The 20,996-nt window shown below is 39.1% G+C and overlaps 1 protein-coding gene across 2 annotated transcripts in view; it reads right to left on the minus strand.

Annotated features, from left to right (window-relative positions):
• The window catches only part of Morc4 (MORC family CW-type zinc finger 4), a 59,105-nt gene that overhangs the window by 15,835 nt on the left and 22,274 nt on the right, over positions 1-20,996 (minus strand). For both annotated transcript variants that reach the window (XM_052736651.1, XM_052736644.1), the window contains 6 exons: positions 20,417-20,517; positions 11,060-11,149; positions 6,761-6,889; positions 5,394-5,459; positions 4,677-4,728; positions 3,174-3,346 (listed from right to left, as the gene is read on the minus strand). In XM_052736651.1, the coding sequence (XP_052592611.1) occupies positions 3,174-3,346; positions 4,677-4,728; positions 5,394-5,459; positions 6,761-6,889; positions 11,060-11,149; positions 20,417-20,517 (611 nt within the window). The remainder of the gene's footprint in view (positions 1-3,173; positions 3,347-4,676; positions 4,729-5,393; positions 5,460-6,760; positions 6,890-11,059; positions 11,150-20,416; positions 20,518-20,996) is intronic.

Below are 20,996 nucleotides of genomic sequence, written 5' to 3' on the forward strand. Positions count from 1 at the left end.
CTCCTGAGTGATGGGATTAAAGGCATGCACCACCGCAGCCTGGGAGAAGGTTTTAACTTTAACATAGTAAAATTACATAAAATAGAAAAGTTAACAAGCAAGAGTTACAGTTACAATATCTAGTCTATTTGTTTGGCAAAATTAAAGAAAATATTCTATCCTATATTTGTGAGTGCCTCCACCCTACAAGTTGGGGAAGATAAAGCTGGATGGGAAAAGAGAGACCCAGTCCTTTTAGGTTTATCTATAATATACCTTCTACAATATAAAACTGGGGTAAATGAAGCAGTCAGAGGCTTGCTCCTCCCAGTGAAACCAGTTTTCCTAGGCAACAGAAGCATCTTTTAAGAAATTCTTTTAAAATACAAACTCATCAGCTTTTGGCATAATTTATTCAAAATATATAAATAAACTACAATCACTAATTCTTTCCTTTGCTGATAACACTTATGGCTATTTTAGACCTTAGTTTGTACCATTTGTAAGGAAATTTGTATGCACTGGAGATATTTACATACAACACTGATTATTCCATCATCTTGGATCCCTTATTACTGTAAAAGACTATTTTTCACAGAACACCCAAATTTATGTAGAATGAATGAACAGAAGTAAATTACTTTCTTTTTAGAAACAAGCTGTTTTCCCATAAAAGGCTATGACTAACAGCTTACATCCTAGCTGAATCTATTCTTCATTGTATTGTAATTCCAATCTCCCCTTGTTAGATGTGGAGGACTCATAAAGTCATTTCCAATGACTTTCATGGAGGACCCTTCTATCCTATCCCAGAATGACTTCTTAAATGTTTCCTGAACAGACTAGGCTTTATTTTGCATAGTTAATGGGCAAGACTACAAAACTCAAAGACTCTTATTATATTTTAGGTTTCTGATAATGAAGGAATGCTTTTGTAACTCTTGGTTAAACTTATTACTTCATTAATACTCTTTCATCAGAAACTCTATATTTTATTAAACCTGTGAGCATCCCCATTTCCCATTTCCAAATGAAAAACCTGCTAATAATAAAAAAAAATTGAGACAGCATTTTGGTATGTTATCCAGGCTGGTCTCCAACCACTCGACTCTGCTGGTCTTCTGGCCTTAGTCTCCTAAGTAGCTAGAAATGCTACTGTGCCACAACCAACTTGAATGCTCCTATATGTGCAGCCTTAAATAATGTAATTATTATTATTTGCTAATCTTACATAGATATGTTATTAGCAGCATCGGGTATCATTTAGCTCTTGAAAAAGTTTTACTCTCAACAAATCAGAATTATACAAAAATGTTCAAAGCACTTTACTTGCCCTCTACAGTCTTAACCTTGTATTCCACAAAGACCCATAAAAAATCTCCAACAAAAGCTGATGAGGTATGCCCCCCAATGGATATAGTGTGGTACTGCACTCACAAAATATATAATAGCCCAAATAACGTTTGTAAGCCCCCTGCAGCAGCCTTAAACCACTATAGTTGCCAAACAAATGTAGTCAAAAAAAGAAAAGTGATCATTTAAGTGTAAGGATGTGAAAACAATGGCATAAAAGTAGCCAGATGACCACAAAAGAGAAGTCATCATGTCCTTCAGAAACAAACTTATTTACTGTGCACCCCTTCAAACCTGCAATGGATGAGGAAAAACTACTGACAGAAATAGGGCAGAGTTAGGATCAAACTACAGAGACCAGGGTGGACTATAGTTTCTTACCCCCTTGCTACAAAATTCAACTCTCTAAATTGCTCTTTCAATCCGACTTGGATTTAATCACTGCTTACTGAGTATTGATCACATTCCAAGCAAGGCAGTGTTCCAATGCTTTCCTATAGATTGCCTTTACTTCTTTCAGTAGTTTTACTCCTAAAAGTTTACTTTCTCTTGAGGCCATCTGCTGTTCAGGGGATCTAAAGGTTCCTGTATTATCTACACAGATTCACTGTGGAACAGTCACAGTACAGGGGACTCGCAAACCTGTACAAGTCTTTGTTTATAAGGCCAAAAGACTTACCTAAGAAGAAACAAACAGGCAAAGAACCTGCATGGCTCGGGGAAGAGGTTAACTGACCTTATGAAATAGTATGGCCTCTGTCTTATGATGTGTTAAGAAAAGGGCACGAGAAATCCATGACTATTATGTAAGACAGACATGAATGATGACTGTAGACATTTCTACTATTTGAGAGCAATTCACTCCTTGCCCCACAAGAACGAGGACAGTGAAGAAGAGAACTGAAAGGTATGCCAATTAGGAGTACTGTCTTCATTTCTAGTGGCAATGTGGGGGCTCTTGTATCTTTTGGTACCTCAGAGATGCCTAACACCTAAGAAATACATCGTTATCCTTCTTCCTATTCTATGGACTAACAGCATTGATGAGACAGTAGAAAATGAAGTGAGTAAAGCCAGAGAACAAACTGTTTTCCAGACAGGATCTCACTGTGTAAACCTGGCTGGTGTGGAATTCACTATGTAGACAAGGCTGGTCACAAACACACAGGAGCCTCTGCCTCCTGGGTGCTGGGATTAAAGACTTGTACCACCACGTTATACAAGAACAAACTTTCAGTGATGGATTTTTTGTAGGAAACAACATATGATCATTAGAGACACTAGTTAATTTTACACAGGGTCAGCATATCATAGGACTGTGAATCCTCTGTAAACTTTAACAGTCATAAATTTAAGTATAGAGACAATTTTCTATATAGCATTACCTTATACTTTTCAAATATATATACTTTCATATATATATACATACATTCTATATAGCACTTTATACTTTTTAAAGAGTTAATATGAAGACTTCAGTAGATAACACAAGACAGTGATCATTTCAAAAATATATAGGCTCGACAGCACTTCTAAGAAGGAAAAACTAGTGGGTGCATGCAAGACACAGTTCTATCAGTCCCAAACTGTATTTTCATGAGTGAACTTCATGTGTTAAGAAAAACAGCTTACCTGGCATGGTGGTATACACTTTTAATATTAGCACTAAGAAGGCAGAAGGAGGTGGATCTCTTTGTGAGTGTGAGGTCAGCCAATGCATGCACACACATACATTATGTATATATTATATATAGTAGATAGTGTATATGATATATCAAGTTAATCTACAGGAAAACAGATTCTGAGGCGTATTATTGAAAACAAATGATGGTGTTAGGTACCTGGAAAACTGGAAAACACTGGAATCCAGAGACTTAAGGTGAAGAGGTGATCTGTTTTCTTCCCCACCAGATGAAAGCAGCCTGGGGCTATTGATTCGCTCACAGCCCATCGTCTTGTCAGTTAGGTCACCCATCTCTTGTGTAGTGGGAGTCTTTAGTGGATTGCTGAGGACCTAGCAAAAAAAGAAATAGTTCATAAAAATCCCAAGTTTGAACAAAATACCAAAAGCTGTGTCAATTCTTCTGATGCTAGGAAAGAATGCTTGACCAAATAAAAATAAGCTGTTTCCTAAACAGAACAAACAGTGCACCGTAATGTACACTGGAACACTGAACCCAAACACAGTCAGTCACTAACCTTATCAGCTAGACACCACCAGACTGCTCCCAACTCTTGTATTGGTTACTTGACCTAGCCCACCCACAACACAAACCCAGGCCCCAGTCGCCGTCTACTGTGCTCTTGCGACACAGGTGAAGGCTGGGCTTTCATCCTTTCGAGCTCTGTGTTGAAAATATGGGTGGAAAGGAAAAGCATTGCAGCAAGTATCTGCTGGTTTAGGAGAGACACATGCCAGAGGCTACCACATGTTCACAGTGCACACAACAGAGACATGCACCTGGGATCTGGTAGGAGCCAGCATATAAAGAAAATAGGAATAATCAGGGTCAAAGAATAAAGGGAAGGCAAACTGAATGAGGACAGGGCAGTCCTGGAAATCCCAATCTCAGTATAGACATAGGACATGAAACATGGTTGCTCGTAAGCCTCAGTTTGAGCAGGGTACGTGAAGAAGCGTTAGTAGTCAACTGCCTCTCTCCTCACTAGTCTGACCTGCCCGACTGGGGAAGGAAGTGAATCTAACATGCGACTAGCAGATCTCTGGGAAATAGGGTCAAGAGGGAAATCATGCAGAAAGGCAAGGAGGGGTGGGAGAGATAGATGGGTGCTATGGTGGCTGTCAGGAAAGGAGTGTCCCTGAAAGGACGGCCAACCTTATTGCACCCTTCAGCGTCCGGAGCTGGGCAACCATGTCCGAGAGACAGTGCTCCTGAAAATTCAAAACAGCAGAGTCTTTATAAAGCCAGCCAGCCTGAAAGCAGGGATGAGGGGGGGCGCGGGGAGGCACAAAGAACCAACCCTTCTTCCCAAGAGAAAAGAGGAAGAAATGATCCCTGAATCCCAAAAGAAAGGAGACAGGAAAACCAGACACTCAAGAGGAGCAGCTTATGAAGATGGCACACAAGTGTTATGTGATACCAAATGTGTCATTCCCACTGCCCAGAATCAGTACGAGTCCAAATCTGGAAAATAAATGACATGACTCTTCTGTTGAGTGATCTGAACGTCAACAACAGAAGATCAACACCAACTCCAAAGATCCAATCCAGAGAAAAGAGCATGAGAAGAAACCCTCAGCAATGCTACGCAGTGTCCTTCAACCTAAATCCTGTGTGGAGGAAAATGGTGTGAGAAGAGGAAGAGATGGACCTGTCTCTCACCTGGTGCTTGTCACCTTCCACAGGCTGCTGCTTCTTCTCAACAGTTTCATCTCTAGAAGATAAAAAGTGCTATTTAGATTCTGGAGGCCAATGTAGGAGGGTTGCAAGCTCAAAGCAAGCCTGGTCTACAGAGTGAGTTACAGGTCTGTCTATGCTATGTACTGACACTGTCTCAAAATTACGTGCTATTTAGTTCACTCATGAAGTTCACTGAGAAACTAGGGCTATATTCCTGAATTATGCTACTGGAGAGATTTCAAATTCTCATTCTCTCTGTGTGTGTGTGATGATGTGTGTGTGCGCATGCGTGTGATGGCATCTGTGTGTGTGTGTGTGCGTGTGTGTGATGGTGTGTGCGTGTGTGTGATGGTGTGTGATGGTGTGTGTGTGATGGTGTGTGCGTGTGTGTGATGGTGTGTGTGTGCGTGTGTGCGTGCTTGTGTGCGTGCGTGCGTGTGTGTGCGTGTGTGTGTGTGTGTGTGTGTGTGTGTGTGTGTGTGTGTGTGTGTGTGATGGTGTGTGTATGTGTATGAGGAGCAGGGAGGAGAATGAAGGAGGAGACAACGACAAGTTGATGTATTCTGGATTATGTGACAGTTAGGAGGAGCAAGCACAGAGCCCTCCAAAGAACTCTCCCTTCTCAAATCCCTTGTCTTATGCCAGGGAGAGCGGTTCCTCCACTCTGGGATGTAGAGCATCATCTCACATATACTCAACTGTTGCTTAGCCTTGCTCAGGTATAAGTCTTCCATGCGTTCTTGTTCTTCTGGAACAGAGCATCTCCTGTAGTGCAGAGAGGAAATCATCTTTCAGAAGCAAAGCATGGTCCTAGCTTTTACTCTCTACTTCCCTTAAGGGCAGCTTAATGATAGAGCAGCTTAACAAGTGGGTAACAGTATACAGTTTGGATCCCATTCACACTACAAAAGCTAGCTATATGTATAGCACTGAGAAGGGAATCTCGGGAGAAGAAACCAAAAGCACAAACAAATTTATTCGGTGGCCAAAAGTAATCCTAAGAAAATGACAAACAAAAATGAGTATCAATTGGAAATTGCATTATATTCATTTTGCAAGGGAGTAAAGTGACTTAGAAGGTTCTCTCCTGGCCTAAGTGTGAACAGATAAAAGATAACATATTCAAAAGAGGAAAACATTAACAAAGAAACTTCTACTAGTCAATTTCATAACCTGACCACACAGTCTCATTTCCTTTCCATAGAAAGGTGCTTAGGCACATGTGGAGACTATGAGGGACGCTTACAAATTACAGACCTAGCCTTCATTCATGTCTTTTCTTCCACTCTGGACATTTTCTCTAAAAAGCGTACTCTGTTGGATTACCTTCTTTTCCCAGCATGTGGTCGGCAAAAGGAAGAATATGTAAAAGATCCCAGCTGGATTGAAGCAGACTGACTTACTAGGAACATAACGTAACTACTGAGTAATGTCAGGCACTGTTTAGATGTTGGCACTATAAGGAACATATGGCACATTAGAACACAAGCAAGCCAACAAACAGTAGTGAATGTGAGACAGATCCTATTGACGTTGAGTCTACAGAGGAGACATAGGAAAGCTATTGACTCCGTGTGGAATGTAAGGGACTCAGTCTTAAAGAATTTCAAAGCTCTTGTGGAATTAAACAAACTGAACACCACAAAAAAATGCCCCCAAATAAAAAATGGCATATGAACAAAAGTCAAGAATTAAATGCTGCAGGGGGTCAGAGTAAAATCATTGAAAATTGCTATCGAGAGGAAAAGTTGTTACCAAAGAGTTCAGCTCCTGAGACTGCTATGATTTGAATAGGAGCATGGAATACAGAAAGTCACTTCAATCAAAAGAGACGACATTAGCAAAGTCACAGAGGAGAGACTAAGCATGAAGTATGTAGGGAGCGGTGCCTTGAAGGGCTGTGGTCAAGTACAGTGAAAATAAGGTTAGATGCTGGTTAAGATGGGGCCAGTGAGTAAGGGGCCTGAATACCAGGCTACAGAAGGTAAACCTGATCTGAAGTGGTTCTGTGAAATAGGAGGACAGATGAGGAGTTAGGGAAAGAATAATGAGTCCTAGGACCTGACCTGTATTTTGGATGGGGATTATAGTAACAAAACCATCTTGCAGGTAATGTGGATGGATCCACCTTTCCAGGAAGTTTCCTCCACTTCAGGCATTCATCACACTGTACCCATGTCTGGTCAGGAATCTTCCTGGGTGAGGAAAACCAGAAATGTTATTGTATAGATCCTAGCTCTGTGCTTTCTCCTACACTGAAAAGGTATGTCCTAAAAATGAAAACAAGAAATTTATGTGGAAAATAGGCTAGAAATCTTACATTCTCAATGTCTGAAATGTGTATATTTTGAGCAACATAGATAACTATTCCAGATGTGGATATAAAACATATTAATCTGCCATTATCTCTAGAGGTTAATAATATTTATTCTGGAATCCTTTTTTGAGAAAATAATGGGATAATTTTACCGCTGAGATTTATTAACTTGAGAAAAGTATGTGTATCACACATTGCTATAAAGAAATAAAACCCATCAAATTGTTATATTTCCTTATCCAATCACTGAACAAATTTTAAATGTATTTATAGGAGGCACAGAAGCACTGTCATCAAAATCTCTCCTCCACTTCCCTGAACACTTCTGATTTCTCTCACTGTCATCAAAATCTGTCCCCCACTTCCCTGCACACTTCTGATTTCTCTTTTTCCTTTCAAAAACAGTTCTTTGGGTTTAGGGATGTAGTTCAGCGAACAGCTTTGCCAAGCACACACAAGGCTCCAAGTTTGAGCTCCAGCATCACGTCCAAACCATGTATTTATAATGCTGCAATCACATTACTATGTTGATATTCCCAACATCCATCATAAAAGGCAATATAATGTGATTAAACTTCCTAACTATAAATGATGGCTCCAACAATTGGTTGAAATTATTAAGATAAACTCATCCATAGTTGAACTCTTCAAATGCATATCCACCCTCATCAATTCCAGAAGTGTGTAACCCAATCACTGTAGATGAAAGTGAATTCATTTTCCTGTAGAAAGGAGTAGTGAAAAGTTGTACTGGAGAGAACAAAGGCTGATGAAAAGACACAGGAATGAGAGAGGCACCTCTGGCCCAGTTTACCACCAGGGTGAGTTTTGTGTTATGCTGTATTTTACTGTTCTTCTACTGGACTATTCAATAAAGTGGTATGGTTCTTTTATGACTTCTTTCAGTAATTTTTCATTGTTTTAAATCCGGCTTTTTTATTTCTAGTTATAAAAGTAACACCATCCCATTATGGAAAACTAGAAAAAAGAGAAATATACAAAGATGGAAATGAAAGGTACTTGTGCCACTCAAATGCAATGTCCTCTTTTTAAAAAATCCTTTCAGTCACGCTTTCTCAAACTTTTGCTGTTGCTGGAACTCCCCGTTTCTTTTTTCCCCTTTGTTTCTCAAACTCCCCGTTGCTGTAACTTGCTCTACACTTGCAACCTTGAAGCTCTAAGGTCAGGCCTGACCTCTGCTGTCTGCTATTTCCACCCCGCTACAGAGCCAGAGCCCTTAGAAAGCAGTTTCAGAATAAGTGGAAGAGAAGAGGAAAGGTCGTGGTAGCTTTGGTTTTTGATGTATTTGCACAGAAGAATGTCTTGCAGAAAGATGCCTGTATTATTCGTGAGGACAAGAACACTAAGAGGCAGCAGCTACAAACAGACCATGGTGGATCCTTCAACCCAGGCAGAGAGAAGGGCTTTAGAGCTTCTGTTTGTAGAAAATAGGAAATTAAAGGAGCTATACTATATCGCCCTTGTTATATCCCTCCAGAAGAGTGTGGCTTCAGGGACCTGGTTGCTTAATTTGAACCTTAGCTCTACTGTGTTCTACTTGTCTACTCCTGTGTAAAGGATATACGTTCTTTGTGTACTAAGCTTTATATCTGCAAAGTGAAAATAGCTGTATCCTGAGAGTTTTGTGGGTTGTTAAATTATTACATGAAAGGAACTAAGAACAATTCTGGAATTTAAGTAAATACTCAATAACTAATCTCTATTATTAAAATTCTGCTGCTAGAGAAACACTTAAGGAAATGTTCAACATCCTTAGCCATTAGGGAAATGCAAATCAAAACTACTTTGAGATTCCATGTTATACCCATCACAATGGCAAAGATCAAAAACACAAATGACAGCTTATGCTGGAGAGAATGTAGAGTAAGGGAACACTCCTCCACTCCTGGTGGGAGTGTAAACTTGTACAGCCACTTTGTAAATCAATAAGGCAGTTTCTCAGAAAACTGGGAATCGATCTAGCTCAAGATCCAGCTATACCACTCCTGGGCATATACCCAAAGGATGTTCAATCGTGCCACAGGGACACTTGCTCAACTATATTCATAGCAGCTTTATTCGAATAGCCAGAACCTATAGACAACCTAGATGCCCCTCAACAGAGGAATGGATAAAGAAAATGCGGTACATTTTTACAATGGCGTATTACTCAGCTGTTGAAAACAACATCAGGAAATTTGAAGGCAAATGGATGGAATTAAAAAAAATCATCCTGGTATGTACTAACTCATAAGTGGATATTAGCTGTAAAATAAAGGAAAACCATGATACAATCCACAGACCCAGAGAGGCTAGGTAACAAGGAGGGCCCAAGTGGGGACACATGGATCTCTCTGAGAAGGGGAAATAGGAGAGATCTCCTGGGTGAGCTGGGGGCAGGTGGGGATGGGAACTTGAGGGATTTGGTTTGGGTGTGGATGAGGGAGAGTGCTGAGAGAGATGACTGGAAAAGGGGGCGCATTTCAGGGTCAGGTAGAAACCTGGTGCAAGAAAACTCCCAGGAATCTACAAGGATGACCCCAGCTAAGACTCCTAGCAATAGTGGATACACAGCCTGAACTGGCCTTCTTCTGTAATCAGATTGATGACTAGCCCAATCGTCATCAGAGAGCCCTCATCCAGTAACTGATGGAAACATGCAAAGACCCACAGCCAAACATTAGGCCAAGCTTGTGAATCCTGAAGAGAGGGAGGGAGGAAGGATTATAGGAGCCAGAGGGGTCAAGGACATCACAAGAAAACCCACAAAAACAACTAACCTGGCTCATAGGAACTCACAGAGTCAACAACCAGGGAGCCTGCATGGGCCTGACCTAGGCCCTCTACATATATGTGACAGTTGCATAGCTTGGTCTACTTTTGGGACTCCTAACAATGAGAGCAGGGGCTGTCCCTAATGCTTTGGCTGGCTCTTGGAAACCTACTCCTCATACTGATTGCCTTGCCCAGTCTTAATTTAATACAAGGGGAGGTGCTTAGTCTAACTGCAACTTGATATGCTATGCTTTGTGGATACCCATGGGAGGCCTGCACCTTTCTGAACAGAAACAGGAGTGGATTGAGGTGGGGGGCGAAGGGGAGGTGGCAGGAGAGGAGGGAGGGGAAACTGCTGTCTGGATGTAAAATAAATAAATATAATAATAATAATTTTAAAAAGGAAAAATTCTGCTGCTAAATCTTACATGTACTAGCAATATATGAACATCTGTTGTACTATATTAATTATTGCTAATTTGAAAGGCAAAATGGCATCTCATCTTAATTCAAATTTTTGGCAAAAATGGAGAACTGATATGAGCTGAGATATTTAGAATAATGTAGAAACATACACACAGCATTCAGATTGCATTTGAAACAAAATTTTGTACCATACATTGATCTAGTAGTTTCTATTTAAAAAAGTAGAAGCCTCCCCTCATATGAGAGGGGCAGTGTAATCTCTAACACTTTAATATTTAGCTTGGTGATGTTATAACTAACTGTGTGTATGCTGTTATGCAGCCTGCCTTCTGTCCTGATCTCTTTCTCCTCACCTACCTCTACTTTTTTCTGTTTCGTTCTCTATTTCTGCTCTAAAATATCAGCTCAGTCCCAATAAAATTTAGCAAGGATGAAGAGGAAGCAAGTTCGTTAACTCTGAACACATACTCTGTGCCATGTACTGCTCTAAAATCATAGAGCCTAATTCAATACAAAAAAGCAAAGTGACTCACTTACCAAAGTGCACACAACTATCAAGAAGCAGGTCGAGACTTTCCACTGAGGAGTGTTTGATTTAAATGCCCACTATATTAGTCTCTCCTAAACTGCCAGCATTAAATCCCTCACATTTATGACCCAAACCACGTAAGTCTTAAAACAGAATAAAGAGGTAAAATGATGTAATTAGTACCTGTGCTTTCTTATTGCTAGATAACTAACCTTCCTGATGTGAAAAACATTAGTTTATCCTTGTTTCTTCCATTTGATGGAAGGACATTACCCTTAATGTTTCCATATTCTACATTTTATTACTTATGGTACTAGCCTGGATATAGGTAAGTTCTCAAAATTCTCTTGAGATGTTTTTTCCTTCCAATAAGCATTGAGTTTCTGGGCAAGAGCACTCATTGTCAACCTGAAAGAAAATGCAAAGAGTATGTCAAGGTTCAGCACTTGAATAATTTTTATCTCTCAGAAGCTCCTGTTGAACAGAATCCAGCAATTTAGAACAGTCAGCATAATTTTGCATACCTACAACTTAAAAAACTAACATAGGCATCTACTGCCTTTGGAAAATCCTATAATAAAACCATAATGAAAACTGTAACAGAAAAAAACGTACCATAATGTTAATATCATAACGATAGATAGTCACTTTGGCTGTGAAGTTAAAATGGTTGTAAGATCCAAAAAAGTAGAATGGTCTAGATTCTTTTTAAGGCTTATAGAATCATGGAGTGAGTATGTTGTTGTCATTAGAGACTATGATAGAATGAGGACAGAGATAAATACTGATGAATTATTAAATTTTCAGATGATAATAGGAACATCATTCAGAATCAAATAGGAAAATTAGAGGCTCATACATAAAACCTTATCAAAAAATCAATCAAATATTAGCTTCATCTATCTTTCGAGTTCCTCTGCATCCAAACCCTAATCATAGTTGCACAGCACTAACATGGAAAATCTCTCTTCAACATTTTTCTACAACACTGCTATTAGAAGTGTAATCTGAGTTAGCGTTCTTGTCTAATGAATAATTCCTATTAAATTTTATCCCCCAGGATTGCAGTTTAATGCAAATGTACACATACCTGGACCACTATAAACTCGAGAGATTTTAAACCTCTCTTCACCCTCGGGATCATTATTGGGCGTTTTTGCAGATTTCTTCTTCAGCATACCTTTTCCTTACTGCCACCTTACTCATTTTAAATTAAATTTTCACTATATACACGAGATTAAAATAATCATAGACAAGTTCCTGTATTAACCCATCCCTCTCCTACTACCAGGGCTCCCACCTCTCTGTTAATAGCCTTCCCTCCAGCCATACAGAGAGCTATATGCTCTGTTCCCTCTTCAAGGTCTACTTGATAAAGACAATTTGATGGGCTCCTGGAAGGATACGTAGGAGACAAGTGGAATCGGTCTCCTTGCCTAGGTAACAACTGCACCGGCAGAACCTGCCTGATTAGTCACAGAGAAACAGGACTAATAAGGAAAATGCTCCTTTGACATTTTACTGCACAGCTGCTATAGGAGCCTGAATCTAATCCAGTTAATATTTAACGATCAGTATTTCAGAACACTTAGATGGCAAATTGTGGTTAATGTTGGTCCATTTCTGTTCTTAGCAGAGTAATAACTGTGCATTCTCCACCTCTAGTGCCATGACAGAGAGTCATGCAGGTGTTCCACAAGCCACTTATAAGAACCATGATAGAAAAAAAGGTTACCATCCTTCTCATTGCTACTATTTTTGATCACAGAACGAGCAAGGGGCTTTTTCTGTTATATTCTCCATGATTACAATTTTCTCCTCTAGCTGAAATGATGTCCAGGACATTTAAAGTGATGGAACTTTATTTTCACCTCTTCGTATTTTTTCTGTTTAGGGAGCCAGATGTTAAAAACGAAGATATTTGAAAGCATGAACACGTACATAAATACATAAGCATATGCATACATATATATATACACACAACCACACATATATGCACATATAGAAAATTAGAAAGTCACTATGAATTTCCAAAGGAAAATACAGGTTCAGAAAACAAGTGAGAAAACTTAAGTTTACATACTACCTGGTCCTGGTACAGAGACAGCTTACAGCAAACCACACCACTGACATCAAATAAACAAAAACAACACAGCAAATCCTGTGAAAGGGGCAAATCTCATTTCCAGAATTATTGTATTATAAAAAATCACAGTGCCTACAAAGAAACACGAAAATATGGTATGATCAAAGAAAAATGAAATCCAAAGAAACTGTCTCAGAAAAAGTGCTGGGTTAAAGATGCTCAAAAAACCCAAGGAAGGGGTGAGGGAAGTCAAGTTCAAAGAGTTTTTGAACAAAATGGAAATGGCAATAAGGAGACAGAAAACCTGAAGAAAAAAAAAAGAACTGAAATAAAATGTAGAACTGAGTAGAATAGCTAAAACAGACAATTCACTTGATGGATTCAAAGGCAGGACAGACAGAAGGATCTGGGAACTTAAAGAAATTACTGAAATTGAGGAACAATAAGAGAGAAAATTGAAGAGATAGAAACAAAGCCTGAAGGATGTGGGAGGCACCACCAGTGGTCCACGATAGGCACTGTAGAGGTCTAATTTGAAAAGAGAGACTGAGGCATCTTAAACGTAGTCTCTGTGATAGCCACATGGAAAATAGCTAGATAATGTATATAAAAGGAAACAAGAAAATAATTGAAACATTCTACTATAAAACATCACCTAAACATAAAACACAGCAATGTAGGAAATGAGAGGCTATAAAACATATTGCCAAATGACAGAAATCTTCCCTTACCAATGATTACTTTAAATATAAATGGATTCAACCCAAATTCACAAATACATGATGCAATATAATGTGACAAAAAGAATACAGGTCACCCAAGATGGTTCAGTGGGTAAGGCTTATCATCAAGCTTCATGTCCTGAGCCTGCATATGCTCACACGTGTGCGTACATACACACAAATAAATATTTTTTAAAAATTCAATATAAAATAATATGGCAGATTGTGGTGCCTATAAACTGAGTACTACTATAAAAAATACTCTCAAAATGAGAAAGTTGATTTGGAAATGAAATTTGGCAACCTGGGACATTTCAGGGGATCAAAATGAGAAAGCTGATTTGGAAATGAAATTTGGCAACCTGGGACATTTCAGGGGATCAGGAGTTCAAGTCGGCTTTGGCTGTACAGTGATCTTGAGGCTACACAAGACCCTGTCTAAAAACAGAATAAAAGGAAAAGAAAGAAATCTGGCAAAGGCTTGAGAAACATGCCAGAGTCTAAACTGCACTGCGCAGACTGTGAACAGATACATGGATGTTAACTAAACTGGGGAGGGCTCAGAAGGAAGTGGAGAATCATGGTAGAGAAGAAGCTAAAGATTGCCTTAAAGAATGCCTAAATCACAGTAAGCAGAGTTAGAAATACAGATGTTAAAGACACTACTAATCAAGGATCAGGGGAAATGAGCCAACACGTTACTGGAAAATCTGAAATATAACCCTAACTACATAGTCCCAGAAAGCTTAGCAGAAACATGTCCTGTAGATCCATGGAAAGCACAGCTTGTAAACGATGAATTTGTACATTTGGCCGAGGAGCTCTCCAGATAAACTGCTGAAGCTGTGTCCTCTGGATGATCGTGTAAAATGCATGAAAGAAAAAATAAATGAAAAGAACTGATAATGGAAAAGGAACCAGAATTTGACAATCTGGAATATTCTCAGTCAGTCAAAACCACAAAAGATATTAAAATGTACAGATTCATTGCTAGGACTCTGAGCTCTCTGAATGAAGAGTAGGGTTGGACAATCATTAGCTAGTATCTCAGTCAGATCAAAACGTCAAAATATTCAGTCACATATAAGGCTCTTTGGGAATACTAAGGATGTGGCTCATAGACCTTCACAACCATCTCAGTTGAGGCCAAGAAGAGAAATAAGATTGTCTAGGGAAGATCAGTCAAGAGCCTCTTGTTAAACGGAATGAATAATCATCACATCCATGGAAGACCTACAAGGTTTGGAAATGTCAGGAGCACAAACACTTCCAGCTCCGATTAATGGGGGGAGGGGATATATAAAGAAAGAATCCTACTGACCTTTAAAAAATGTATAAGTATTGTCAATATTATACAGATTGAGGAAGCTGTAATTAGGACTATTTATGTATACATGCATACACATGTGTATATCACAATGACTACTGAAAAAAAAAGAAGCCATGAATTTGAAAGAGAGCAAGGAGGGGTATATGGGAGGATTTTGAGAGAGGAAAGGGAAGGGGAAAATGATGCAATTATATTATCATCATAAAAATAAATAACTAAAAAGACCCTAGTGAAGATAAAATTGATGAAACTACTCTGCTGTAAAAATATACTAGTCTTGCCGGGCGGTGGTGGTGCACGCCTTTAATCCCAGCACTCGGGAGGCAGAACCAGGCAGATCTCTGTGAGTTCGAGGCCAGCCTGGTGTACAGAGTAAGATCCAGGAAAGGCGCAAAGCTACACAGAGAAACCCTGTCTCAAAAAAACAAATATATATATACATACATATATATGTATATATATATATATATATATATATATATATATATATATATATGTGTGTGTGTGTGTGTGTGTGTGTGTGTTAGTTTTCATGAACAGATAATTTAGAGAGTTGAACCATAGCCCAGAAGGCAGAGCTTCAGTGGTAGGGAGGCAGTGTTGTAAGCCCAAGAAAATCATGGCTGGTCTTTGGTATTTATTGGTATTTGCCTAGCTGGACTTATGAAATTGCTTGGTACCTGTAACTCTTTTTTTCTTCTCAGTTTAAACTCACTGGACATAGAACTTTTAGATAATTGGTATCCTGTACATCTTCTGCTATTATATTTCAGCAGTAAAGGTGTGTGTGTGTGTGTGTGTGTGTGTGTGTGTGTGTGTGTATGTGTGTGTGCCACAGATAGAGAAGAATATTATCCCCATGTACACCAGACTCAGAAAAATGTGATTTAGATATGAAATATGGGACTTTTGAGCTGATGACATTTAGCTAAGACTTTAGACTCTGAAACTTTTGATGATGTTGGGATGGGATAGAGCCATTACTTTCTGAATGTGAGAAATAAATCTTGGAGCCTCAGAGAACAGACTGACAAATAGAATAATAGTCTTTCAAAGATGTCTAGGTCCCAATTCCTAAAATCTGTGAATATCATAGGTTACACACAATAAGAGAGAAACTGTTACTCATGGGCTGACCTTAAAGTAGGAAAAGGATTCTAAATGATCCAGTGTCAACCACAGGCCTTCAAGTGTGGAAGAGTGAGGCAGAGGAGTCAGAATCAGAGGAGGCAATATGATTCTGAAAGTAAGCTGACTGGAATGATGCAATGTGAGGAGGATGCAACTCATCACTGCCGACTTTGAAGTTGGAGAAGAGGGCCTTGGGCCAGGGAATGCTGGCAGCCTCGAAAGTTGGAAAAGAAAAGGAATCAGATTCTCCCCTAGAGCCTCCAGAAAGGAAGACAGCCTGCCAACACCTTGATTTTAGCCCAGTGAGATCTGAGTCAGACGTCTAACCTAGAGAACTTAATACAGTCAATTAGTGTTGTATTAAGCCACTAAATTTACGGTAAATTGTTACAATAGAAGATGCTTTCTGCTGTTTGTAGACAGAAGTTGAGTACCACTGTTCTTCCCTAAAATGTAAATTATTGCCTGATTCCTCTGAATCCATTAGCTATAACTTGGCACATAGTTCAGATATAGGGGTTCTAAGAAAAGGGTGTGCCAACTATAGCCTGGAAGGTAAATCCTCCTCACTGCCTGTTTTGTGAACAAAATTGTACTGGCACAATATTCGCTCCTTTACTTACTGTCAATATATACTTTCATACTATGACAGAATCAAGTTGGGTAAGAGACTGTGTGGCCTACAAAAGCCTAAATAGTTCTCTCTGGCCTTCTCAGAAAATATTTGCCAATCTTGGCTTTAGGATCTGGTCCTACATTATCATTTTGTTTGATTTTCTTCACTTTAGTATATCACCTTATCTCCATTTTCCCTTCGGAGTTCCTGTCAATACAGCAGTAGCTCCTGCCACAACTGTGTACCAGAATTCCCTTCCTTTTCTACATCCTGTATCCTTTTAATTTGTTCATTATTTATTTATACGTGTGGGTGTTTTCTCTGCACGCATGTTTGTACACCCACATGTGTGCCTTGTATCCATGGATGCCAGAAGTAGCTGTTGCATCCCCAGGAGGTGGAGTTACAAACAGTTGTGAGCCATCATGTGGGTGCTGGGAATTGATTCTGGGTCATTTGGAAGAGCAGCCAGTGCTCTTAACCACAAAGCCAACTCTCCACAGCTATTTTAAGGAATATCTCTTTCATTTGTTTGCTTTTTTTCGAGACAGGGTTTCTCTCGGTAGTCTTGGCTGTCCTGGAACTCACTCTGTAAATGAGGCTGACCTCAAACTCAGAGATCCATTTAAGGCGTATTTTAAGTTGTATCATGTACCTAAAACTTTACTTATCTGTCTCATCAGAGCATTTTACCTGTATAGAAGCAACGAGGTCTATGAGCCATTTTACTGCTATTTAGCTGTTTTCAATGTGTGAGATAATCTATTATTACAAATAGAATGCAAAGCCCTAAGTTAAGGTAAGCAACTCTGTTTTGAAATTCTTTGGAAGATTCTACAAAACCTAGTCCATGTCTTATGTGTTAATGGCTTGTTCAGTTAATACGCTTTGGTTGCATTTTTTTAAGGTGAAGTTGACTCTAAAAATGATTTAAGCCCATGATATTTATAGCTAAAATCTAATATCCAGATTGCTCAAAGTGATGCAGTACAGATTATTTCTTTGTAGATATTCTAGTAGTGTGATAGCCTGTAACTCTTCTCATCTGCACTTTTGCATTTGTAATAGTCACAGGAGGAATTTGTGACAGCTAACAATGTTCTCGAATCCTTCTTCAAATTCCCACTCTTTTAGAGGGACAAGGGGAATGGAGGGCCTTGCTACATAGATGAGGCTTTCCAAGAACTCATTATGTAGCTCAGGCTGGCCATGAATTCACAACCCCATTGTCATAGCCCCTGGGATTAGTGGTCTATGCCCCCATATCTGGTTTCAAATTCCCATGCTTTTACCTAAAATCTTTCTCACTTTGTATGAAATTTACATAAAGGGCAATAGGGCTGGGGACATAGCTCAGTAGTAGAGTTTGTGCTCACATACACAAGTACCTGGGTTCAGTCCCCAGCATAAGGATATAGGGCATGGTGATTCATTCTTATCAGCATAGCACTTGTGAGATGTAGTCAGAAAATACAAGAATTCAAACCTACCTTCAGCTACAGAGTGAGCTTGAGACAAGCATGAACTCTATGAGATCTTGTCTTGAAAGAGAAAGTGGGGCTAGATAGGTGACTCAGTGGTTAAGTGCAGTTGCTGCTCTTGGAGGACCCAGGTTCAGTTCTCAGCACCCACACAGCAGCTCACAACTGTCTGCAACTTCAGTTCTAGGGGATCTGATGCCCTTCTGCCATGCCCCAGCAGCAGGCACACATGTGATACACATATACACATGCAGGAAAATGACTCACATACATAAAACAAAAATAACTAATTTAAAAAGAGATGTCAATGATGCCTGAACTGGGTAATAATTAGCAAATTTATTATGCACAAGACTCTATGTATGTTAGTATTGTCATTCTGTTTTTCATAAAATAAATATACAGTAACTATTAAATTACTTAAGCAGAAATCCTACATGTTTATAGAATGCCTTTATTTGAACTCTCTACAATCTCCTCAAATTCTCTCTACAATTTCCTCAAATTCACACCAAAACTAGGCATCAAAAATCAAAGGTCTAATGTATCCAAAAGAAAAAAATATAGATTTTTATCGTGATATGTTGGCAACAATAATATGGAAAGCTGTTAAAACATTTTATTATCTAACATTTGGATTTCACAAATATTATTTAGGTAATTATCATAAATTTATCATTTTCACTCAAAAGAATGAACATTTTGTTCCATTAAGCCAATGTTATTTCTAAACTTCCACATTTAGGAGACAAGTCTTGGTCAAAGGTCTTCATTATGGGTCAGACTCCCATTTAAATGATTAATTTATTTGGATCCAGGGCACACCGTTGCCATAACCACTAACAAGCCTGAGTGAGTAAAACCCAACTATGCTGAAATGAATCTGGGACTGCCATTCAAATCACTGTCTCTTTGTCAAACCCTGCATCTAAAGTTCTTATGGTCTCATATAAATGAAGGAACATTTAATTTTGTTGTAGCTTAGAGCACAAAAAACATTTCTGAGAAATGATTTTTCCTCCCACTCTTAGAAAAAAATACTGCTGAGAATTTAAATAGAATGATACCCAATGTTCTCACATTTTCTCTTTCTTCATATTAAAGAACACTCTTTACCTTTCTGTGCCATTACCTGTACTCTGCTTAGAACAGTGGTTCTCAACCTGCGGTCAGGACCCCTTTGACAAACTGTCTCCAAATATATTTACATTACAATTCATAACAGTAGCAAAATTACAGTTCTGAAATAGCAACGGAAATAATTTTATGGTTGGGGGATCACCACAACATGAGGAACTGTATTAAAGGGTCACAGCATCAGGAAGATTGAGAATCACTGGCTTAGAATACCCTTCTCTTTAGTTTACCTAGAAAACATCAACTTTTCCTTTAAGTTTAAGCTAAAATATAATCTGTTTTGTGAAGCTTTCCTTGATCTTCTTTAGTCATATTTAAGTTCTCCTCAGTCAGGCAGTGGTGGTGCACACCTTTAATCCCAGCACTCGGGAGGCAGAGGCAGGCTGATCTCTGTGAGTTTGAGGCCAGCCTGGGCTACAGAGCGAGTTCCAGGATAGCCAGGGGTACACAGAGAAACCCTGCCTCAAAAAACCAAAAAATAAAATAAATAAATAAAGGTTTTTCTCATCTTGCACACACACACACACATTGATTATTTTATGTGTATTTAAGTCTCATATTTTCATACAGCACATCTGTTCATAACAATCAAGGATTCTAATTTTTCATCCTGTGTCCTTTACCTAACACATGAAAGGTAACAAATCTAGGGTCTCATGTGTGCTAAGCTAGCATTCTATTACTGACCTGTATCCTAAATCCCAAACCTACTTTCAACCCGATTTAACAACTCCTATTGGTTTAACCTCACTGTCAAGTTCCTTTCTGATTCTGAGCTCTGCAACTTCCCAAGATGCTTCCAGGAGAGCACACATCGCTTCCTTGTTGTTCTAACATCTCCAAACGTGTTCACTGGCTTCAAGAAAACTCATGGGGCCAATTGTGATTTCTCTCTCCAAAGTGTGCTCCATAACTTTAGATTCATTTGCTTCAGGACGACAAGACAAGGCCCTTCATTTTATCAGAAATATTTTATCAAAATACTCCTATATTCTGTAATTTCTAAAGGTACAGTGAAAAAGCGCAAACTCCTCTCTATTCCTGGAAAACACACTGGAAGTCATTCTCAGTTAACTTGTCTGGCTGGCTTTTAGTGGGGCTTTAGAGACTTCCGAGAGCAGAATGGTAGCTGAGCAACTGAGCTAAAACATCTCAGGTTGAGAGTGACTCACCGGTACTCCTTGGTGTACTCAAAGTCTTGTTTGTTGTAGGCAGGTTTTAGGAAATTGCACTCAATGACTCCAATTACTCCCACACCTTCTCCACAAGTTGGCTTAGAAGAAAATGTTAATTTCAACACATTACTATTGATGGCCTAGAGGCATTTCCTTTTGATTCCAAAAAATAATAGAAAAAGTTACACAGTATTTATGGATAAGGAAAGGCCAAGAAGACGTAGAAGAACACTTAGAATATATTTAAATAGACTGAAACCTGACAAGGTTCTAGCGCAGAAATTTCCTTTCTTTTGCTTCTCGTTTGTTGGAAATAGACTTTTTTTTTCATATAATCTACCCTGACTGTGGTTGTCCCTCCCTCTACTCTTCCCAGTTCCTCAGTTCCTCTCCACCTTCCTTCCATCTGGATCCACCCTCTTTCTGTCTCTCAGATTGTTCAGTGATTCACAGATCCCTAGAATTCCCCAACTCTACTAGCTATCTATACTTCATCCACACAACTCCATTTTCATTGTTTTTTATATTCTAGGATTGCCAAGAGGTTCACTGGAATAAAGAATTTACACTGCTAAAA

The sequence above is a fragment of the Peromyscus californicus genome, unplaced genomic scaffold (genome assembly GCF_007827085.1).
Source record: "Peromyscus californicus insignis strain IS unplaced genomic scaffold, ASM782708v3 Scaffold_10__1_contigs__length_136768540, whole genome shotgun sequence".
Taxonomy (NCBI): Eukaryota; Metazoa; Chordata; class Mammalia; order Rodentia; family Cricetidae; genus Peromyscus; species Peromyscus californicus.